The 17,379-nt window shown below is 33.4% G+C and overlaps 1 protein-coding gene across 1 annotated transcript; it reads right to left on the bottom strand.

Moving 5' to 3' along the window:
- Nucleotides 1-15,094: 15,094 nt before the first annotated feature.
- On the bottom strand, nucleotides 15,095-17,066 carry LOC114260061 (FAD-dependent oxidoreductase family protein). Its single transcript, XM_028200123.2, has 2 exons — nucleotides 16,137-17,066; nucleotides 15,095-15,634 (listed from the first exon to the last, which is right to left on the bottom strand). Exons 1-2 carry the CDS (start codon nucleotides 17,020-17,022, stop codon nucleotides 15,252-15,254), a joined length of 1,269 nt encoding a protein of 422 aa, XP_028055924.2. The 5' UTR covers nucleotides 17,023-17,066; the 3' UTR covers nucleotides 15,095-15,251.
- Nucleotides 17,067-17,379: the final 313 nt, after the last annotated feature.

Genomic DNA, 17,379 nt, shown 5'->3' with positions numbered 1-17,379 from the left:
TTATGCTCGACGGTCACTCAACAGTCACTTGAGCCAAAGACTAAGTAAATAGGGTCTTCGCTCGAGCACAACTTCCTACGCTTGAGCGGTCTGTAAAATTATGTAAAACTTCTGGGAGATCTCATTTTACGCTCGAGTGAAGAATAAAAAATAAGGGTGGTTGCTGGAGCGCAGGTTCTGCCGCTTGAACCAATCCCCAAACTCTGCAAAAGTACTGGGAGCTCGTATTCTTTGCATCGCTCGAGCAGTCTGCAAGGTCTGTAAAAGTACTGGTTGCATGATTTTTACGCTCGATGGTCACTCAACAGTCGCTTGAGCCAAAGACTAAGTAAACAGGGTCTTCGCTCGAGCACAACTTCCTACGCTTGAGCAGTTTGCAAAATTCTGCAAAACTTCTGGGACCTCTCATTTTACGTTCGAGCGCAACTTCCTACGCTCAAGCGAAGAATAAAAAATAAGGGTGGTCGCTCGAGTGCAGGTTCTGCCGCTTGAGCCAAACCCCAAACTCTACAAAAGTACTAGGAGCTCGCATTCTAAGCTCGAGCACATACTTCACAGCTCGAGCGAAGAGTGCGAATTTTAGAATTTTCAGATTGCTCTCTAAGCTCCAGACTTCAATTCCAAAGCATCAAAGCACATTCTTTTGGGTCAAAACTTAAGAAAACATTGAGAAACTCAAAGTACATGATGGATTACAAACCATTTCGCAAAATCAAGCCCAAAAGCTTTGCCAATTGTACAAAACAAAACTTGAAATTTTCAAAACATAACATGCATGAATTGTTATGAACTCAAACCTTCCAAAACATGATCAAATGAGATGTTTAGCTCAAAAACATGTTGAATTCTTATAACAAAACCAAGATAAGACCATGCAAGTGGGAATTCTCTTGAAAACAACCCAGTATGCTAAGAAATGTGCATGCATATAAGAATTGAGTTACAATTCTCCAATTCTAGTTTAATTCTCATGTTAATCTACTTACTTCTCTTGAATTCATGCATTGAATAAGTTAAACACAAAGCTTAAAGATTGATTTTTTTACCTAAGGTTCTCAGTTTCTTGAATTTTAGTGAGTTCTTGCTTAATTTCTCCAATTTCCCCTTAATTCTTTAGCAATTCCTCCTTGCTTTCTTAAATTCAATCCTTTCACTCTAACTCTCCCTCTCTCACATTTTCTCCTCAAGAAATGATGAACAAAGAAAGCTCTAGTGTGTATATAAGCCTTATATAGGCTTGATTAGTGGACTTAGTTAAGCTTGGCTTAATTTAATTTAATCTAATTTATTTGGTTCCAAATCGAAATCCAATTAAACCTATCATAAACTTCTAAAAATTCTAAATAACAAATAAACGGAGTCAATTTCGTGTTCGGATGCCGATGAGGCCTTCAATTCGCATATCAAAACAAAAATTCAAACAGATAATTCTACGACAAACAGATATAAACACAAATAACATAATACACATGCAATTAATTCAGGATTTCCCTTTAATTACTTGTTAAGCATTCTTAATCATAGATTATAGGCTAATCACATGTCGGGGATTGTTACAATGATCAAAAATATTATCCTATCACAGGGTTGGCCATGGTGTTTATATTGATTTTGACTCATCACTGTGGTATAATATTGAAAGGTTCAACCCTAGGGTTAATCATTTTCAACATAAAGAAAATTTCAATCATTGATAGGTGGAGCATATATGGTTTTGTCCAGCTTCTCGCCACATAGAGACTCTCCATATGGAGAGAAAGACTACATTAGCTAGCTAATTGGGTTTTTGTAAACTCATTAGAGGATCCTATGAAGTACGGGTACTTAAAAAATATTGTCGTACAAGTATCGAATATTTATTGGATGCAGGTACACGTACTGGTACGGCTACACACATATCGAATATGCTGTATACGTATTAGGTACACCGTATACGGTTGAGTACCCATGAGTACGCGGTGGATACTCCATGGGTACTCCACAACAATTATTTTTTATTTTTATTTATTTATTTTTTTTGCTTTCAGAAGTTGGAATTTGATGCAAGTCTATGGCATTATTTCTTCTTAATCATCTTTAAAAAATTTATGTAATTTGGAACCATCAACTCTTTACACAATTATTGAGTAACTTTGCCTTCTTCCACTTATTGTTGTATAGTATTGTATTTGTATATTATTGAATATTGATTTATTTTGGGTTTTATAACTTCTCTTTATAACTATTGTTTTGAACTTTGATTTGTAGGTGGGATGTTTAGCTAGAAATTTTAAAAATAAATAAATATTTGACGTACCCATACCTTACTTTTTTTAGATTTTAGCATATCGGCGTACCTGTACCCGTATCCATACTGGCACCCGTGCTTCATAGGAGGATCCACTTTTCAATAATTTTAGTTAAATGATTTTATCATATTTATTTGTAAAAAAAAAACTGATGGTTTAAAATTTTATAGTTATGATTATCGATTTAGATGGCCAAGTTTGGCAACCCTTGAAAAATCCAAAAGACAAAAAGTTACTAAAAAAGTTAAAAAGTTATCACTATTTATCCAAAAAAATATTAAAAAAATAATATACACATATTAATACAAATAAAAAAAGGCCCAAGATTGGTAGTGACGTGATGGTGAAGTCAGTGACCTGGGGGGGAAATTATAGTAAAATATTCACTAAATTGGATAGTAGAGCTGGGCTCGTGGGGCCAACCATGGGTTCCGTTTTGATAATCTGAACCGTTGAATAAGTAGAACTCGTCTAGTATTATATGCCTGTAAAAAATCACGTCTATCGGATATCGCTAAATACATGATCAAATTAGTTTTGTATAAAAATGGATGGTGTTATAGTTAACAGTTAACAAAAAAACTAATACGATCAGATAGCTATCGATATCCAATCAACGTGATTTTTATCAAGCATATAGTAATCGACGAGTTCTACACATTGAACGGTTCCGATTAGTAAAACGGGACCCGTGGTGGGCCCCCATGGGCCGAACAGAACCGACCAATTTATGCCCGAAAAGTAAAGAATCAATCTCCTACACTGCCCTCTACCGCGCTGCCCTTTAGGCTTCCAACCGTACGGCCTATTCCATCACTTTATTCCCCTATACACTTATTTATACAATTTTTTAATACACATTTTTTCATAAAAAGTCAAAAAGTTAACCCAAACATTCATATTTTTTTCCTCATCTTTTTAGTCCAAAAAGACAAAAAGTACACTTATTTAGGACACCCTAAACAACCCCACACATAAATAAAAAACAAAATTGATCAGATCATTAGAGTAGGACTTATGGTCGGTTTACAAGATACTTGATGGTCTAATGTTCTCTCTCAACTCAAAAAAGGTTAATCATTATTACCACCTTTGAGCTATTTATCAAACCGGAATATTATGTCCGAGTGGACTCTATTAATTTAAATTCTAATTTCCTTAATCAATTATTAAAATTATATATTTTATTGAACTATTAATCCTAATTATGTATTCCAAACAAATACTGCCTTAAGAGTCTTGTCTTCATTTTATATTACAATGCCAAATTTTTGGAGTCCCTTATCAGGAGGGATGTTTGATCCATCACTCTCCACAAGTATGGACCCCTAAGAAGTCAAGCACTTTCCTTTTCATGCACACCACATGGGAATCCAATTCATTTTTCATCACACCTCTCATTACTTTTGTCTATGATTTTTTTTTTTTTTCCTTTCTAAAATGGTTGTGGCAGCTTTACCTACCTCATCATACTAATCAAATCAATAATAAAAAAAAGTTGGTAATCTTCCCTATAGAATTAATACAAATCCAGATTAAAAGTCTAGAGCCTACTTAATTTGGTGGACCATTGATCACTTTCCCATCCCTAATCGGGATTAGGGAAAGTCTTCTTTACTTTCTAATTAATCCAAAAAAAAAAAAAAAAAAAAAAAAAAAAAAACCAAACAAAGAATAACTCTATTTTTTGCTTGACTTGAAATCTCACTCCATATATTTAATTTATGCACATATAATTTGTTATCATAATGTGCAATATCTATATATATAGGTATGTATGTATGATTAAAAGTGAAGAAAAGGTCCATGCATGCATTGAACTTTTAGGCTTTCGGTAGAAAGATGGTCATAGAGACTCAGACAGAGGTTACAGGTGGGAATGGTGATGATGATGGTCCATGCATGGATGGGCTAAGTAATGGAATTATATATGAACTCTCAAAAATGCTAATTTTATAGAGTTAGAACACAAAAAAGTACCTAGAAAATATGTTGTATGACAAATTAATTTTGGATGTGATGTTGGTAATATTTGAAATATACCTCAACTACACATTGTAATTTTTGTAATTTTTTTTATGCATTGCCGAGTTCAAAACTTTATAAAGTGGACTTACAAAAAGCTAAAGCTAATGGTTAGCTTTTTATTTATTTAGGGGATGATTATTCGTTCTAAGAATACACCCATTTGAATCAGTAGATAACATCAAGAAGGAAGAAGTCTATTAACTCTGCCCTTATCAATTTTTATTTATTTTTTTATTTTTTTTGAGTTATAGGCGAATAGTGCTATAAAAATACAAATTTCACAAACTATCGTGTTATCTTAGTTTGTCCTATTTTAAATATTAAAATTTTGAATGTCAAATCTATGAGCAAAAGAATAAAATATGAAATTTGTATAATATTTTTCTCATGGCATAAAAAATTCGGTTACTTAAACAACTGTCCCAATGTTGACATTCTTTCAATTATATGGCTTGTTTTAGCAGTTTAAATAAAAAGAAAATATCATAAAAATATCAGAACACTGCAAAAATGAACTCATATTCACATTACAGTGGAACTCATACCAGGTGGTGATTTGTGCATTTTGCACTGCTTCAAGCATTGTTGTTTTCAGGGTTTATTTTGCATTTTTTTTTAAAAAAATCTACTTTTGTTAGATAGCTGTGATTTGAGAATCTGTAGACAATTATTGAATTTTTAAAAACTTTTTGATGTTCCCATCGTCATCGTCACTAAAGATGAGCTTTGACCTTAAAGAAAGGCAAATAATAAAGAAAGAATAGGCTGAATGAATAGCCAGCAAGTAACAAGTGCTAGTAATTAATTCAGCAGACTACTACTGTGTAACTTCTACATGACAAGAATCTCCAACTGCCGCATTAAATTTGATTTTCCACTAAATCATAATATATATATATATATATATATATTATTAGCATAGTCTAATTTAATTCATTATTTAGTTTTGCTTAGCAGGATAAAATAAGGGATTGAGTTCCTGCAAGCCTGCAACTATGGTTGGCAAAGTTTTTATGTTTTGGAAATCAGTGGCATAGTAAAAAATTTAATAAGACACAATGATAAATCTTAAAAAGAAAAGTAGCACTCAGTAATTTTTCATTTTTTTCTTAGGTTAGAGTTGGGAAGGACAAAATTGCTGCCTGTATTGTAGCCTAGTAAAATACTTAGATGCTGTGTACCATAAACCCCCCCTTTCTTTAAAACCAGTGGCTATTGCTTTTGTGGGTCAATGGAGTTTGCTTTTTGAGTTAAATCGAAAGCCTAAGCTTCCCCAACTCATTGCTTCATGGCTACTTTAATAATACTAACTTTATGGGTGGTGCATTATATAATTAACAAAGGGCAATGGTAGAGAGCCACAATTTTTGTGGCTCAAATGGCTCAAAACTGCCAAAACGACGTCGTTTTGAGCACAAAACATGCCAAAACGACGTCGTTTTGGCAGTTTTGAGCCATTTGAGCCACACAAATTGTGGCTCTCAAACATTATTCAATTAACAAAATGCTACTTCAAATCTGAAAATAAATTAATAAACAAAAATCTAATCTTAGCTCCTGCAAGTATACTGCAACTCCACGTGATTTGCTGATTCTTAGGTTAATTAATTAGGTTTCCAAATTAGATAATTATTAGAAACCAAGAAGAGTTGGGAGAAGCAATGGCGAGCTAAAGCGAGCAAGATTTTTGTTGGGTTTTTATAATTTGTAATCTTGTTGGATAAAATTCTGTTTAGTTTTATTTTTATTCATTCTATTGTATTTGTGAGTTATGAGAATATAGATGCGAATCCAACCTGAGTTGTGCTGGAGTAGAGGAGTTTGTGCTGACATTTCGTATTTTTTTAAACTCTCCTGGTTTGCCACTTCGTTGACTAAGCATGGTTCATCCAGTATATTTGTATGTGTTCTGAACTTCTAGGAAAGATGTTTCACCATTCGAGCGGTAGATGTTGTGTTCGAGCGGTTGACCTATATGTGAGCACTGCCTTTAGTCACACCACTCAAGCAGTAAAATGGTTGCTTGATCGGTTTTCGCGGTTTTGTTTAGTATAAAGTGCGTCGTTTGCTCGTTTTAGGGTTGAAACCGTCCAGATTCCTAGAAAGAAAGAGAAAATAAAGTGTATTATATTGAAAGGTGTTTACATATGAGTTTCTTTGATATATAGAAGGTAATTGATTGATCAACGAACTATATAGATGCGAATCCAACTCGAGTTGTGCCGAAGTAGAGGAGTTTGTGCTGACGTTTCATATTTTTTTTAAACTCTCCTTGTTTGCCACTTCGCTGACTAAGCATGGTTCATCTAGTATATTTGCATGTGTCCTGAACTTTTAGGAAAGATGTTTCACCATTTGAGCGGTAGATGTTGTGTTCCAGCGGTTGGCCTATATGTGAGCACTGCCTTTAGTCACCACTCAAGCAGTAAAATGGTTGCTTGATCGATTTTCGCGGTTTTGTTTAGTATAAAGTTCGTCATTTGCTCGTTTTACGGTTGAAGCCGTCCAGATTCTTAAAAAGGAAGAGAAAATAAAGTGTTTTATATTGAAGGGTGTTTACATATGAGTTTCTTTGATATATAGAAGGCAATTGATTGATCAACGAACTACATATTGACAAACATCAAGAGTTGGTTTTGTTCTTTTATTCGCAAAAAGAGAGAAGTGTTCATTGGTGGATTCCAGAGTGGCTCATCGTCGTGGATTCAATATTGGCATTGTAGATTCAATGTTGGGCAAAACAATTCCGAGGTGAAGACCGTGGTGGAAAAGGAACATCGGATTTGGTTCAATTCCGGCGTGAATTCGTTAGGTAATTGAGAGTTCTCATGTGTAATTCATTTTTGTCTTCTTAATGGATTGTTTTGTAACTTTGGTTTATGATTTTTTTTTATCACAATTGGATTTGTCTTCTTAGTGAATTATTTTATGACTTTGGTCTGTGAATTTTTTTTATCACAATTAAAGGTGCTCCAATTATGATTTTTTTCACGTTAAGTCGTTGTGTCGATTTGTTGTTGATTGTTTGATTGGGATTACTATTCATTGTTTAAAATTGATTCATAACTATAAATCAAGAGTTTTAAGAATTTTCAATTTTAATGCATTTTTGGCTCTCAACTTTGATAAATGTATTCATCCCTCTGTTTCATTGTTTTAAATTACCAACAATCATTGAATTATGAGAGATTGCTGTTAAATATTTTTTAAAAAAATTAGACATAGTCAATGATTATAAATGATTTAAGATAGAAAAATAAAGCTTTCTTGACTGGTGAAGTTGTTTTAGTGATCATGTTGGACATTAAGGCCTAGTTTGGAAAGACTAAATAAGTGTATTTTTTGATTTTTTTTTGTATTATGTGTAGAAAAAGTAGAGAGGAGATGTTGATTGATGTGACCCAAAAAAGATAAAAAGATGAAATAAGTGCACTTTTTTCTTTGTAGCCAAACTTGGCCTAACTATCATCACATAAAAATATTTTGAAAAATGTCAGCATTTTTGGGTGAATTAAAAAAAAAAAAAAAGTCAGCATGATATGACTTATTTTTACTGAAAATAATAAAAAAATTCAGCAAATGAATATAAGCTCGATGCTTCTTAAGCTCCATTTGACTCTGGTTAAAAAATTAGTTTATTGGTTAAAAAAATCTATTTTGCAAGAAAACATTAGCTCATTTAAGTAAGGCCAAGTTTGGGAACACCCCAAAAAGCTAAAAAGTTAAAAAGTTACTCAAAAAGTTAAAAAGTTATCACTATTCACCAAAAGTCAACAATTACGGCTGCACAACTCCCAATTCTAATTTTCTCCTACAAATCAATTTTTACAATTTTTTATTACACATTTTTCCATAAAAAGTCAAAAAGTTAACCCAAACATTCATATTTTCAACCTCAACTTTTTAGTCTAAAAAGACAAAAAGTACACTTATTTAGTCTTCCCAAACTTGGCCTAAATTTAGTTTTGGTCAAAAAATCTAGTTTAACCACCCTAAAAAAATTATTTAAAAAGTTAAAAAATTAGAAATATGCTAGATAAGCTAATTTTTTATAAGTGTATTTTTAACTAATAAACTAATTTTTAACTAACTCTCAAAGAAATTCTTCAAATATTATATAAAAAATACTTTAGACTCATAAAACATTACCCCTAAATTGATCTTTAATAATGTGAAATATTACATATCAGTCATTAATTTATTTAAGAATCAACCAATTAATACCTCAACAATGATTCATCCCACTAAAAACATCCCCACTAATAGCACTAATGCATTAAAAAAGTAAAAAAAAAAAAAAACACAACTCCAAGACCAAAACATCACATCATTAATGGCGGGACCCACTGCCACCTAATTAGTGGGAGCACTAATTAGTGCTCCCAAGCATTTTTCTTAATACCTAACCCCTACCACGTTAATGTGGATAAATTTAGAAGTAATGTTAAGGCCTCTAGATTTATTAAACTTTTTCCATTTTGTGATGTTTTATTTTGTGTTTGTAGATTTACTCCCAACAGTACCTAAATGTTAGATCCTCATAATTTATACTTTTAAATTCACCTACAATAACATGATAAGAAAATTAAATATTATATGATTAAATTTGTTACAAATTAAAAATTAACGCGTAATATTTCATGTAATCATAGATTAAGGCCTCCTTTGGAAAGGCAAAAAAAAAAGAAAAAGAAAAGCTAACTTATTATCTTATTGGCTTATTTAGATCATATTATGTTTTCATTTTTTTACACGTTTTGGTTTTCCATAATAAACTAATAAATCAAAAAAAAAAAAAAAAAACACTTCCCAAAATAAGCTTAAATTAAAGTAGACTTTTTATGAGGATCAAACATTTTCCCTAAAAACGAGACTTGGAAAAATGAAAGTCATCCGAGTTACAAGAAGGGATTCAATAATCTGGTAGTTTTGTCTCGAGTTCTGTTGATAGAATTGAAGTACAAACTTGTTGTCGAAGTCACGAACTTGTGTGCAAGAGCATCTCCAACGGTTATTCAGATTTTTCACTAAATTTGAGTAAAAAATGACTCATTTTATCAATTTGATACCACTCGCTCCAACGGTGTACTTTCATCAAATTTGTACCAGGGGCAACCGGTTGGTCGACCGGCCGGTCGACCGGCTGGTCGACCGGTTAAGCGAAATTTTTTTTTTTTTTTTTTTTGAACTATTTGAACCTTTTAGTGGTCGACCGGCTGGTCGACCGGTTAGGCAAAATTTTTTTTTTTTTTTTTTTTTTTTACTGTTTGAACCTTTTTCTTCGAACCGTTTGAACCTTTAGGCGGTCAACCGGTTGGTCAACAGGCCGGGCAACCGGCTGGTTGACCGGTTGGTCTCTCCCAACGGTTAGGAACAGTGATTTGGTAAAATGCTTCGTCTGTTCTCATTTTGGTACAAGATTTGCTGAATTCTGGATTTGATATCGATTTGGTGAAACCGTTGGAGCTCAAAAAAGTGACTTTTTCATCAAATTTTGAATTTGATATCAGGTTTGCTGAAGCGTTGGAGATGGTCTAAATAATATGATCTAATATATGAATGAAAGTATGATCTCTTCTGTTGAAAGTGCTTCTCATTATATATACCCAAAGTACCCCGTATAGAAGAAGTCAGTTCCTCTTGAGAATGACAACTCTTTTGAATTTCAACAATTAAAAAAAAAAAAAAACACAATTTTTTTTAGAGCAACAAAATGTTGTAAAATACGGAAGAAAAAAAAAAAAAATAACATACACGCTAAAGCCAGACAAGGGTGTACCTCAATCTTTAAATTTCAACAATTTTAAACTTATTTATCAAATTCGGGTATTTTCATGAGATAAAAACTTTCAAAACACCACTTCAAAATTAGAAAACATGAGTTTATTGAAGTTGTGTTTTGATAATGCGACCTACCAACTGATTTCTTGTGAATTGAAAGCACAATTCCAACCTTAAAGTTATTTTCTTTTAAAAAATTACTTGTGCTTAGAAAACAATTTTAAAATTATTTGAATTTGTGAAAAAAAAAAAAAAAAAAACACTTGCATTTGGGGAAAGAAAAAAATAACCCTCAAAGGAGGCTGGTTGCAAATTTGGTGCAAAAAATGAGAGCTAGAAGCCTGACCCAAAAACTTTGGGACTTAAGGCTATGTTTGTTTAACAGATTAACTTCGGTGAGATTATGAGTATAGTGAGATCGAATGAAGGGACTACTAGTATGATGATATTAAATTAGAGATATAAGATAAAGTGTTTATTTGTTTACTAGTATGATGGTATTAATTAATTATGATTAAATTTATAAAATTACATAAAAATCCTCATTATATAAATATGACTTTGTTGTTTTTTTTATAAAAAGAGAACAAAATAATCTTTTAGCATAACCCCACATATTGTTCAACTAATCTATTCTTCTGAGAGGCCAAATAAACACGGCCTAGCAATCAAAAGTTAAGACCTAATTGCCCCGGTTGGATTTAACAATCTCCTCCTCTGATAGGCCAAACAAACATGAGAAATAATTGTACAGTGAAAATAAAAAAAAATTAATTACAAAAAATAATAACTATTATAATAATATTAAGAATCATGAAAATCTTCATAAAAATTCTTTACCATTGGATAGTTTATAGTATTTTATTATATGTTATGTAATTACTTTTGAATTATTTTGATGAAAGCTTTTCATAATATTCTTTTATGATACGTAACATTATTCTAAATATTAATAATTATAATTATAATTATATATATTTTTTAATATATAATTCTTTTTATCTGACACTATTGCACTGTAAGGATATCTTCAACGGTTCATCATTTTTTTGATCAAATTTGAGTAAGAACTTCATTTAATATCAAGTTCTTCAACGGAGGAGTTTGACCTTTCATCAAAACACCGATTGATCGGACGAACGACCGGGCGGATGTCCGGTCGATAAATTGACCAGTGTATTTTTTTCATAAATTTTTATCTAGAGGTGGTCATCTGGGGAGACAGTCGGTGGTGAAAACCCAACGACTATAAATAGTGATTTGATGAAAGCTCTAGGCATCTTCAATTTAGTGAAATTTTTTTAATATCCTTGATTTGATACTAATCTGAAGAAATCATTGAAATAAGAAAAATATTTTATTTTTTTACTAAATTTAAATTTAAGGATTGTTTGGGATGATCTAAATAAGTGTACTTTTTGACTTTTTATGAAATATGAATTGGGTATTGGTTGGATTTGAACTGATGTAGTAGAGAGGTAATGTGACTTAAATAAGATGATGTGACTTAAATAAGATAATAATTTTTTAACTTTTTAAATTTTTTAAGTTATACCAAATAAAATCTTAATAAAAGAATTAATGAACCATTAGAGATGGTATAATGGCCCATAATAGTCCACAACTTCAAAAAAATAAAAGGGGTCTCATTTCATGAGCTTAGAATCTTCAACCAACGAGATTTGACGCTTCCATTAATGGACTTTGGACAGCAGTGACACCGGCATAATACAATGGGAGATTGAATGACGTATCCTCCACGGCATACGTATTTATTTCCAATGACGAATCGATGAATACATAATAATAGTTATTATTATGTCATAAAGATTTAGGAGTGATTTGGAATGTTTTAAATAAGTGTATTTTTTAATTTTTTATAAATAAAAAAAAATGTAAAGTAAAGTAGAGAAAATTGATAGAAAATGAGAGAAGAGATATTGATTGATGTGTCCTAAATAAGTGTGTGTATATAAAAAAATACAATTTTTTAATGCATGCCAAACATACTTAATTAGCATTGATTCCTTTCTGAAAGTGAATTTTTTATTAATTTTACAAAAAAAAAGACATGTAAAAAATTGTAAGTATTAACTTTTTAAAATAATTTGTGTGTGTGTGTGTGTGTGTCTATTTTTAACTATTTTAGCTATTTCTCAAATATTATTTCCTTGTTGCTTAGACAGATGGTGTTGTTTATCACTAGTTCAACGTCAAAAGCTATTTCTCAAATAAAGCCATAGTCAAGTAGTACTACTACACTGATATCGTTCCATTTGGACCAAGCCAAGCTCACAACCTTCTCAATGCTGCTGATGAAAACATAACCTCAAAATATTTTAGGTAGCAGGTACATTATATGGTCAAAATGATGTAATATATATATCATTTTATTCATTAATTGACGTGCAATAAAAATAAAATTTGAGGAGCTACTTTATGTTTAGTCGAAGTTACTAATTGTTCCTTCACATTAAACTTTGATTTTATTTTTTATTATATGTCAATTGATGAATAAATTCATAAAATTATGTTATCTCAACCACATGAGATACGTAGAATTTCCGCTCCCATTGTTGCTGTTAAGCCTCTCTTGTGTTAAGTTTTCAACCATCATAGTGCTGCAATGTCTCCCAACCATCTTACCTCAATTTTTTTTTGGGGGTGTATGTCTCTAGGGTTCATTTGTTGGTCTAGTCTGTGACTGTTTACGTGGTCATCTCACAAGGATGAAAATCACGATTTTTTTTCCCGAAAATTTCAAACATCCAACAAAACCAACACATTGGCAAAATCCAATATATCTGTTGCCATTTTTTCACAATTTCAAAATGTTTTGCTATTTTCTGATATATGGACTGTTACATCTCATATTATTTAATTTTAATTCACAAATATTTATATATATTTGTCTCATCGATTATTTTTTGATATTGTTGTGATTATATGTTAGAGCATGCAGAGTAAAGAGAATAGGCAACGGCCTAACCTGTTTTATTGCCCATGGACTCGAACCCCATCCCTCTGTCATGTGAGAATGCCCTTTTCATTCTCCCTATCAAATTTTATACACTCTGGCTCTTGCCTCATTATTATTATTATTATTTGGGTTCCTTTCCCTCTTTTTTGTTTTTCTTTCTTGTTTTTGCCTTTAATATACTTAATGTTATTCTTTTTCTTTGTCGTCTTTTGGTCATGGGTAGAATTGCACACAACTCAAAATCAACTCATTACATAAATAAGCCCCGCCAAGCTCAAAATAAATAAAATAAAATAAAATAAAAGAAGAAGATTATAAACAAAATATAAGAGAATGCTCATATTATTAATAAATTTCATTAATTAAATATGTAAACTTTCACAAACACTAAACATAATCAAAAAAATAATATATAATTGATATATTAGTAAAAATAAAAATTAAATTATCTATTTTTGTGTTCACAAGCTTACTCGAGCCGAGATTAGTTGGATTCAAGTCTGGCTGGATTACTAAAATTTACTAACTAGCTGCCTAGGATATTTTTGTGTAGTTGTTTTACGCGCACACGCGATATGAGACTTCAAAACACTTTTTGTTTCAGTCCAGCAGCATCGTCCAATACTAGACTTACAAAGCCCAGCCCGTGGGTTATGATGATTCAAAGGGGAGGAAGAAAAAAGAAGAGTTCAAAGCTCTCTAAAAGTTAACATTGTGAGGCTCAATTGGCTGCCGCTGCAGCCATAGGATGGAAATCGGATTTTGTGGCAAATCTTTTAACACAATTACTAAGGGGGGCATTTATAAGAGACCCCCTATAAAAAGAAAATTGCTTGGAAACCCACCCTAAACCCACCCTTACAGACCCCGAATTTACCTTGAATGTGTTTGTGTGGTGAATATTGAACTGATGAAGTGTGAAATTCACATATGAAGTAAATTCGAGCTATTAATTACTTTTTCTAGATAAATTTTGAGTTGATAAGGATATGTTTGTAATGTTGTTTCTATAAAAAGCCAGAAGCAGAGGAAAGGCACCAACTAAGCAATACATAAAACCCTGACTCTCTATCTAAAATCTCACTCTCCGTCCCTATTCTTGAATGCTCAAAGATTGTCATCAAAACTAGTATATGCTTAACTTAAGAATCAGAGGAGCAGCGTTGCACCGAAGGTTCACTTTTTCTCTCCTTCCAATTTTGAAGTCATATGGTTCAAGATCATCAGTTGGATTTGCTTCTTCTTAGAAGCTTTACTTTGTCCTTTACCAGCATCACCGCTCTGGGCTTTCAACTCTCTTTATTGCCAACAGAACAGAGAGAGATGGCACATTTTTGGTATTGCTTTTGTTTTTTGTCCTTAAAAATAAAATAAAATCTCACACGAAAAACTTATTTAACAACCTGTTTTCAAAAAAAAAAAAAAAAAAAAATTCTAAAAATGCCACCCTTTTATTAAACAATTTAAAGTTGTTTTTATAAATTTTGAAAATTTGATTTCGCACGAAAATGAAAACTAGGGATTGTTTTCATTTTTATTTCCAAGAACACGAAAATGGAAGAAGGAAAACAAAATTATTAAAAATGAAACAATATCAAACCTTAGTTTCTGTGGAGTATATCCTAGCTCTCTTCTTTCAAGCAAAGATCAATTTTACATCTGCTAGCTTTAAGTACTTACATCACTCGTGACTACCTTTTCCCCAAGATAATGCCTTCTGAAACTTGAAATAACAGCTCAACCCAACACAACATCCAGTCCAGCGTCTGTTATGCGCTCAGCGAAATTCTGTTTTAGCAGCCACCAAACAACTAGTTCAGCAGGACTGCTAGCGAGTTTGTGATTCACCAGCTTTTAAGAATCATGAAATCAAAATCAAATCATTCTGCTAAATAAATCCCAAAACCAAAATCTCATTTTCTTGGCACTAATTATAACACCACAATGAGTCCCTACCAAATATATGTTGGCCAACAATTCCAAACTTTTATTGCAGAGGAACTAGCACTACTTCAGATGGAGAAAAAAATCGAATCTTTTATTGAACATCCAATTCTACATTTTCTCAACACTGAAGCTAATTCATCTGTGCAAAAGTTACATCACTCTTTTCCTTTATTCAGCATCAAAGTCTACATTTTCTCGTCACTAAAACTAATTCACGTGTGCAAAAGTTACATCCCTCTTTTCCTACCACCCATAAATCTGGCTGGACTAAACGGACTGAGATCAACAATACTAGAACAACCGTCAACCACAAGCTCTGCAACGGCAGCCCCAGTAGCTGGACCATTTAGAATGCCCCAACAATTGTGCCCGGTTGCCACATAACATCCCTTCACTCCCGGAAGCTCCCCAATTACTGGCACACTATCATCAGTGCATGGCAAGAAGCAAGCTTGCTCCGCTTTCACTGTAGCTTCCCCTTCCCCTAAATGGCTTGACACGGTCCTTGCAACTCTCTTAAGCACTGCGATTGATTCAGGGTTCCCTATCACCTGTTCCGGATCATCCGGTACCTCAACTTGAGCTGACATTCCGCATATGTACACCTCCCCTATCAATTTGACCAATCAAATAAGAGAATCATAGCTTTGCATTCAAGATTTTCTTGATCCAGATAACTAGAGTGCTCATCAAGCGTTTGGTTGCCAAGAAATTTTTGAAAGCATATTTACAATGACTCGATACAATTTCATAGCTATGAAGTCCGATTGCACAATTTGCTAGGTTGAAGTTTTTTTCCTCTATTTCCTTGGTTAACAAAAGACAATATGCTTCTAGGCCTAAACAGTGTTTGGTTTAAGAGCATCAAGTGTTTGGTTTAAGAAAATTTTGAAACCACATCAACTAGTTACAATTTTCCTTTATTTCTTTGGTTAACATAAGATACTGTTTCTAGGCCTAAATGTCGTTTTTTTACTCAGATTTTCACAGAAACAAAGAAACATATAACTTGAGCATACATTTTTCTTACCAATTTCCCCACATTTTCTCAGCAACCAAACAATTAAGACTAATAATAAATATAATCCAAAACATATGGTCAGTAAACATACCAGTGGGACGAGGGTAGACTTCAGGATCCATAGGCTTCCCTCCCTGGGCCGCATAGTAAGTGAGAAACAGAGCATGAGGCGAAATCGCACCAGGTTCTTTAGGCTCCAGTACTATACTATGCGCCTTCAGCCCATACACTCTGAAAATCGATGACAGAATTGACAATTTACCAGACCACGGCCCAAGTGCCAAAACCACCGCATCGGCAACAATTTCACGACCTCCCTCCAGCAACGCTGCCCTCACTCCGCCTCCCTCCACCGCCACGCTCTCCAATTTCCCGATCACCACCTCAACTCCATGCTCCTCCACCGCCTTCGTCAGTAGCGTTCGAGTGAATAGCTCGGGGTGAACTTGGGCCGTGGTGTTGGTGGTCCCGATGGTTCTAGGGTTTCGGGCTGGACCGTCGACCCAAGAAGGTAGAGATTGGGTAGGGTTTTGGGGGTGGGGTGTTTGGGATTCGGTGATGGTGAGGCTGAGGGTGGTGAGGGGGCGGTAGCCGTAGGATTGGGGGCCGTCGAGGTCTTGGGCGAGGGAACGGTGGAGATTGAAGCTGGCGCGGGCGAGGGAAGAGAGCGGCCCACCGTCGCACCAGTCGATGGCGAGGAAGCCGCCGGCTTTGCCGGAGGCGGCGCAGGCTATAGATGATTTCTCAACGAGGGTTACGGCGGCGCCTTTCTTGGCTAAGAAGTAGGCAGTGCAGACTCCGATTACTCCGCCGCCGCAAACCACCACTCGCTGCCTCTGCTGCTCCTCCATGGCCTCTGCTGCTGCTGCTGATGATGATGATCGAATCAGGGTGATGTTGGAGATTCTAGAATTACGAATTTGCCTGAGTGGTGGACCGGGCAAGACAAGCGGTTCAACCCGTGATGTCGCCAACATCTCTTCTCTTACGGGAAAGATTATGGTATATATGTATTTTATAATTATATAAGAAAATGAAATAGTTTTTTACTTTTTAAATCATAACTTAAAAAAAAAAAAATTATCAGTTATAATTAAATATTTTAAAATAATATCATAAATAAAGAGAAAATTAGTTATAGTTATAATTTAAAAAAATATTTAACTAAATGCGCATATGATATAAGGTGTGTGTATAACGAAATTTTCCTCTTTTTTTTTTGGGATAAGTTTTTCTCCATACTTTATTTCTTTATATTTTTTAATATTTTTTTTATGGGTTTAAATTTAGACTCACATGGATGATCTGAACCATCTATATCGTAAGGCCCCCAA

Source organism: Camellia sinensis, chromosome 1 (assembly GCF_055761805.1).
Source record: "Camellia sinensis isolate YWXY chromosome 1, ASM5576180v1, whole genome shotgun sequence".
Classification (NCBI taxonomy): Eukaryota; Viridiplantae; Streptophyta; class Magnoliopsida; order Ericales; family Theaceae; genus Camellia; species Camellia sinensis.
This window is presented reverse-complemented; position numbering and strand designations above follow the sequence as displayed.

What these genes read in the sequence shown, in the direction of transcription:
- LOC114260061 (XM_028200123.2), bottom strand. Translation starts at nt 17,022, where the DNA reads ATGTTGGCGACATCACGGGTTGAACCGCTTGTCTTGCCCGGTCCACCA. An exon ending in AGTCTACCCTCGTCCCACTG is followed by an intron (nt 15,635 to 16,136) that starts GTATGTTTACTG and finishes TCAAATTGATAG; the next exon opens with GGGAGGTGTACATATGCGGA.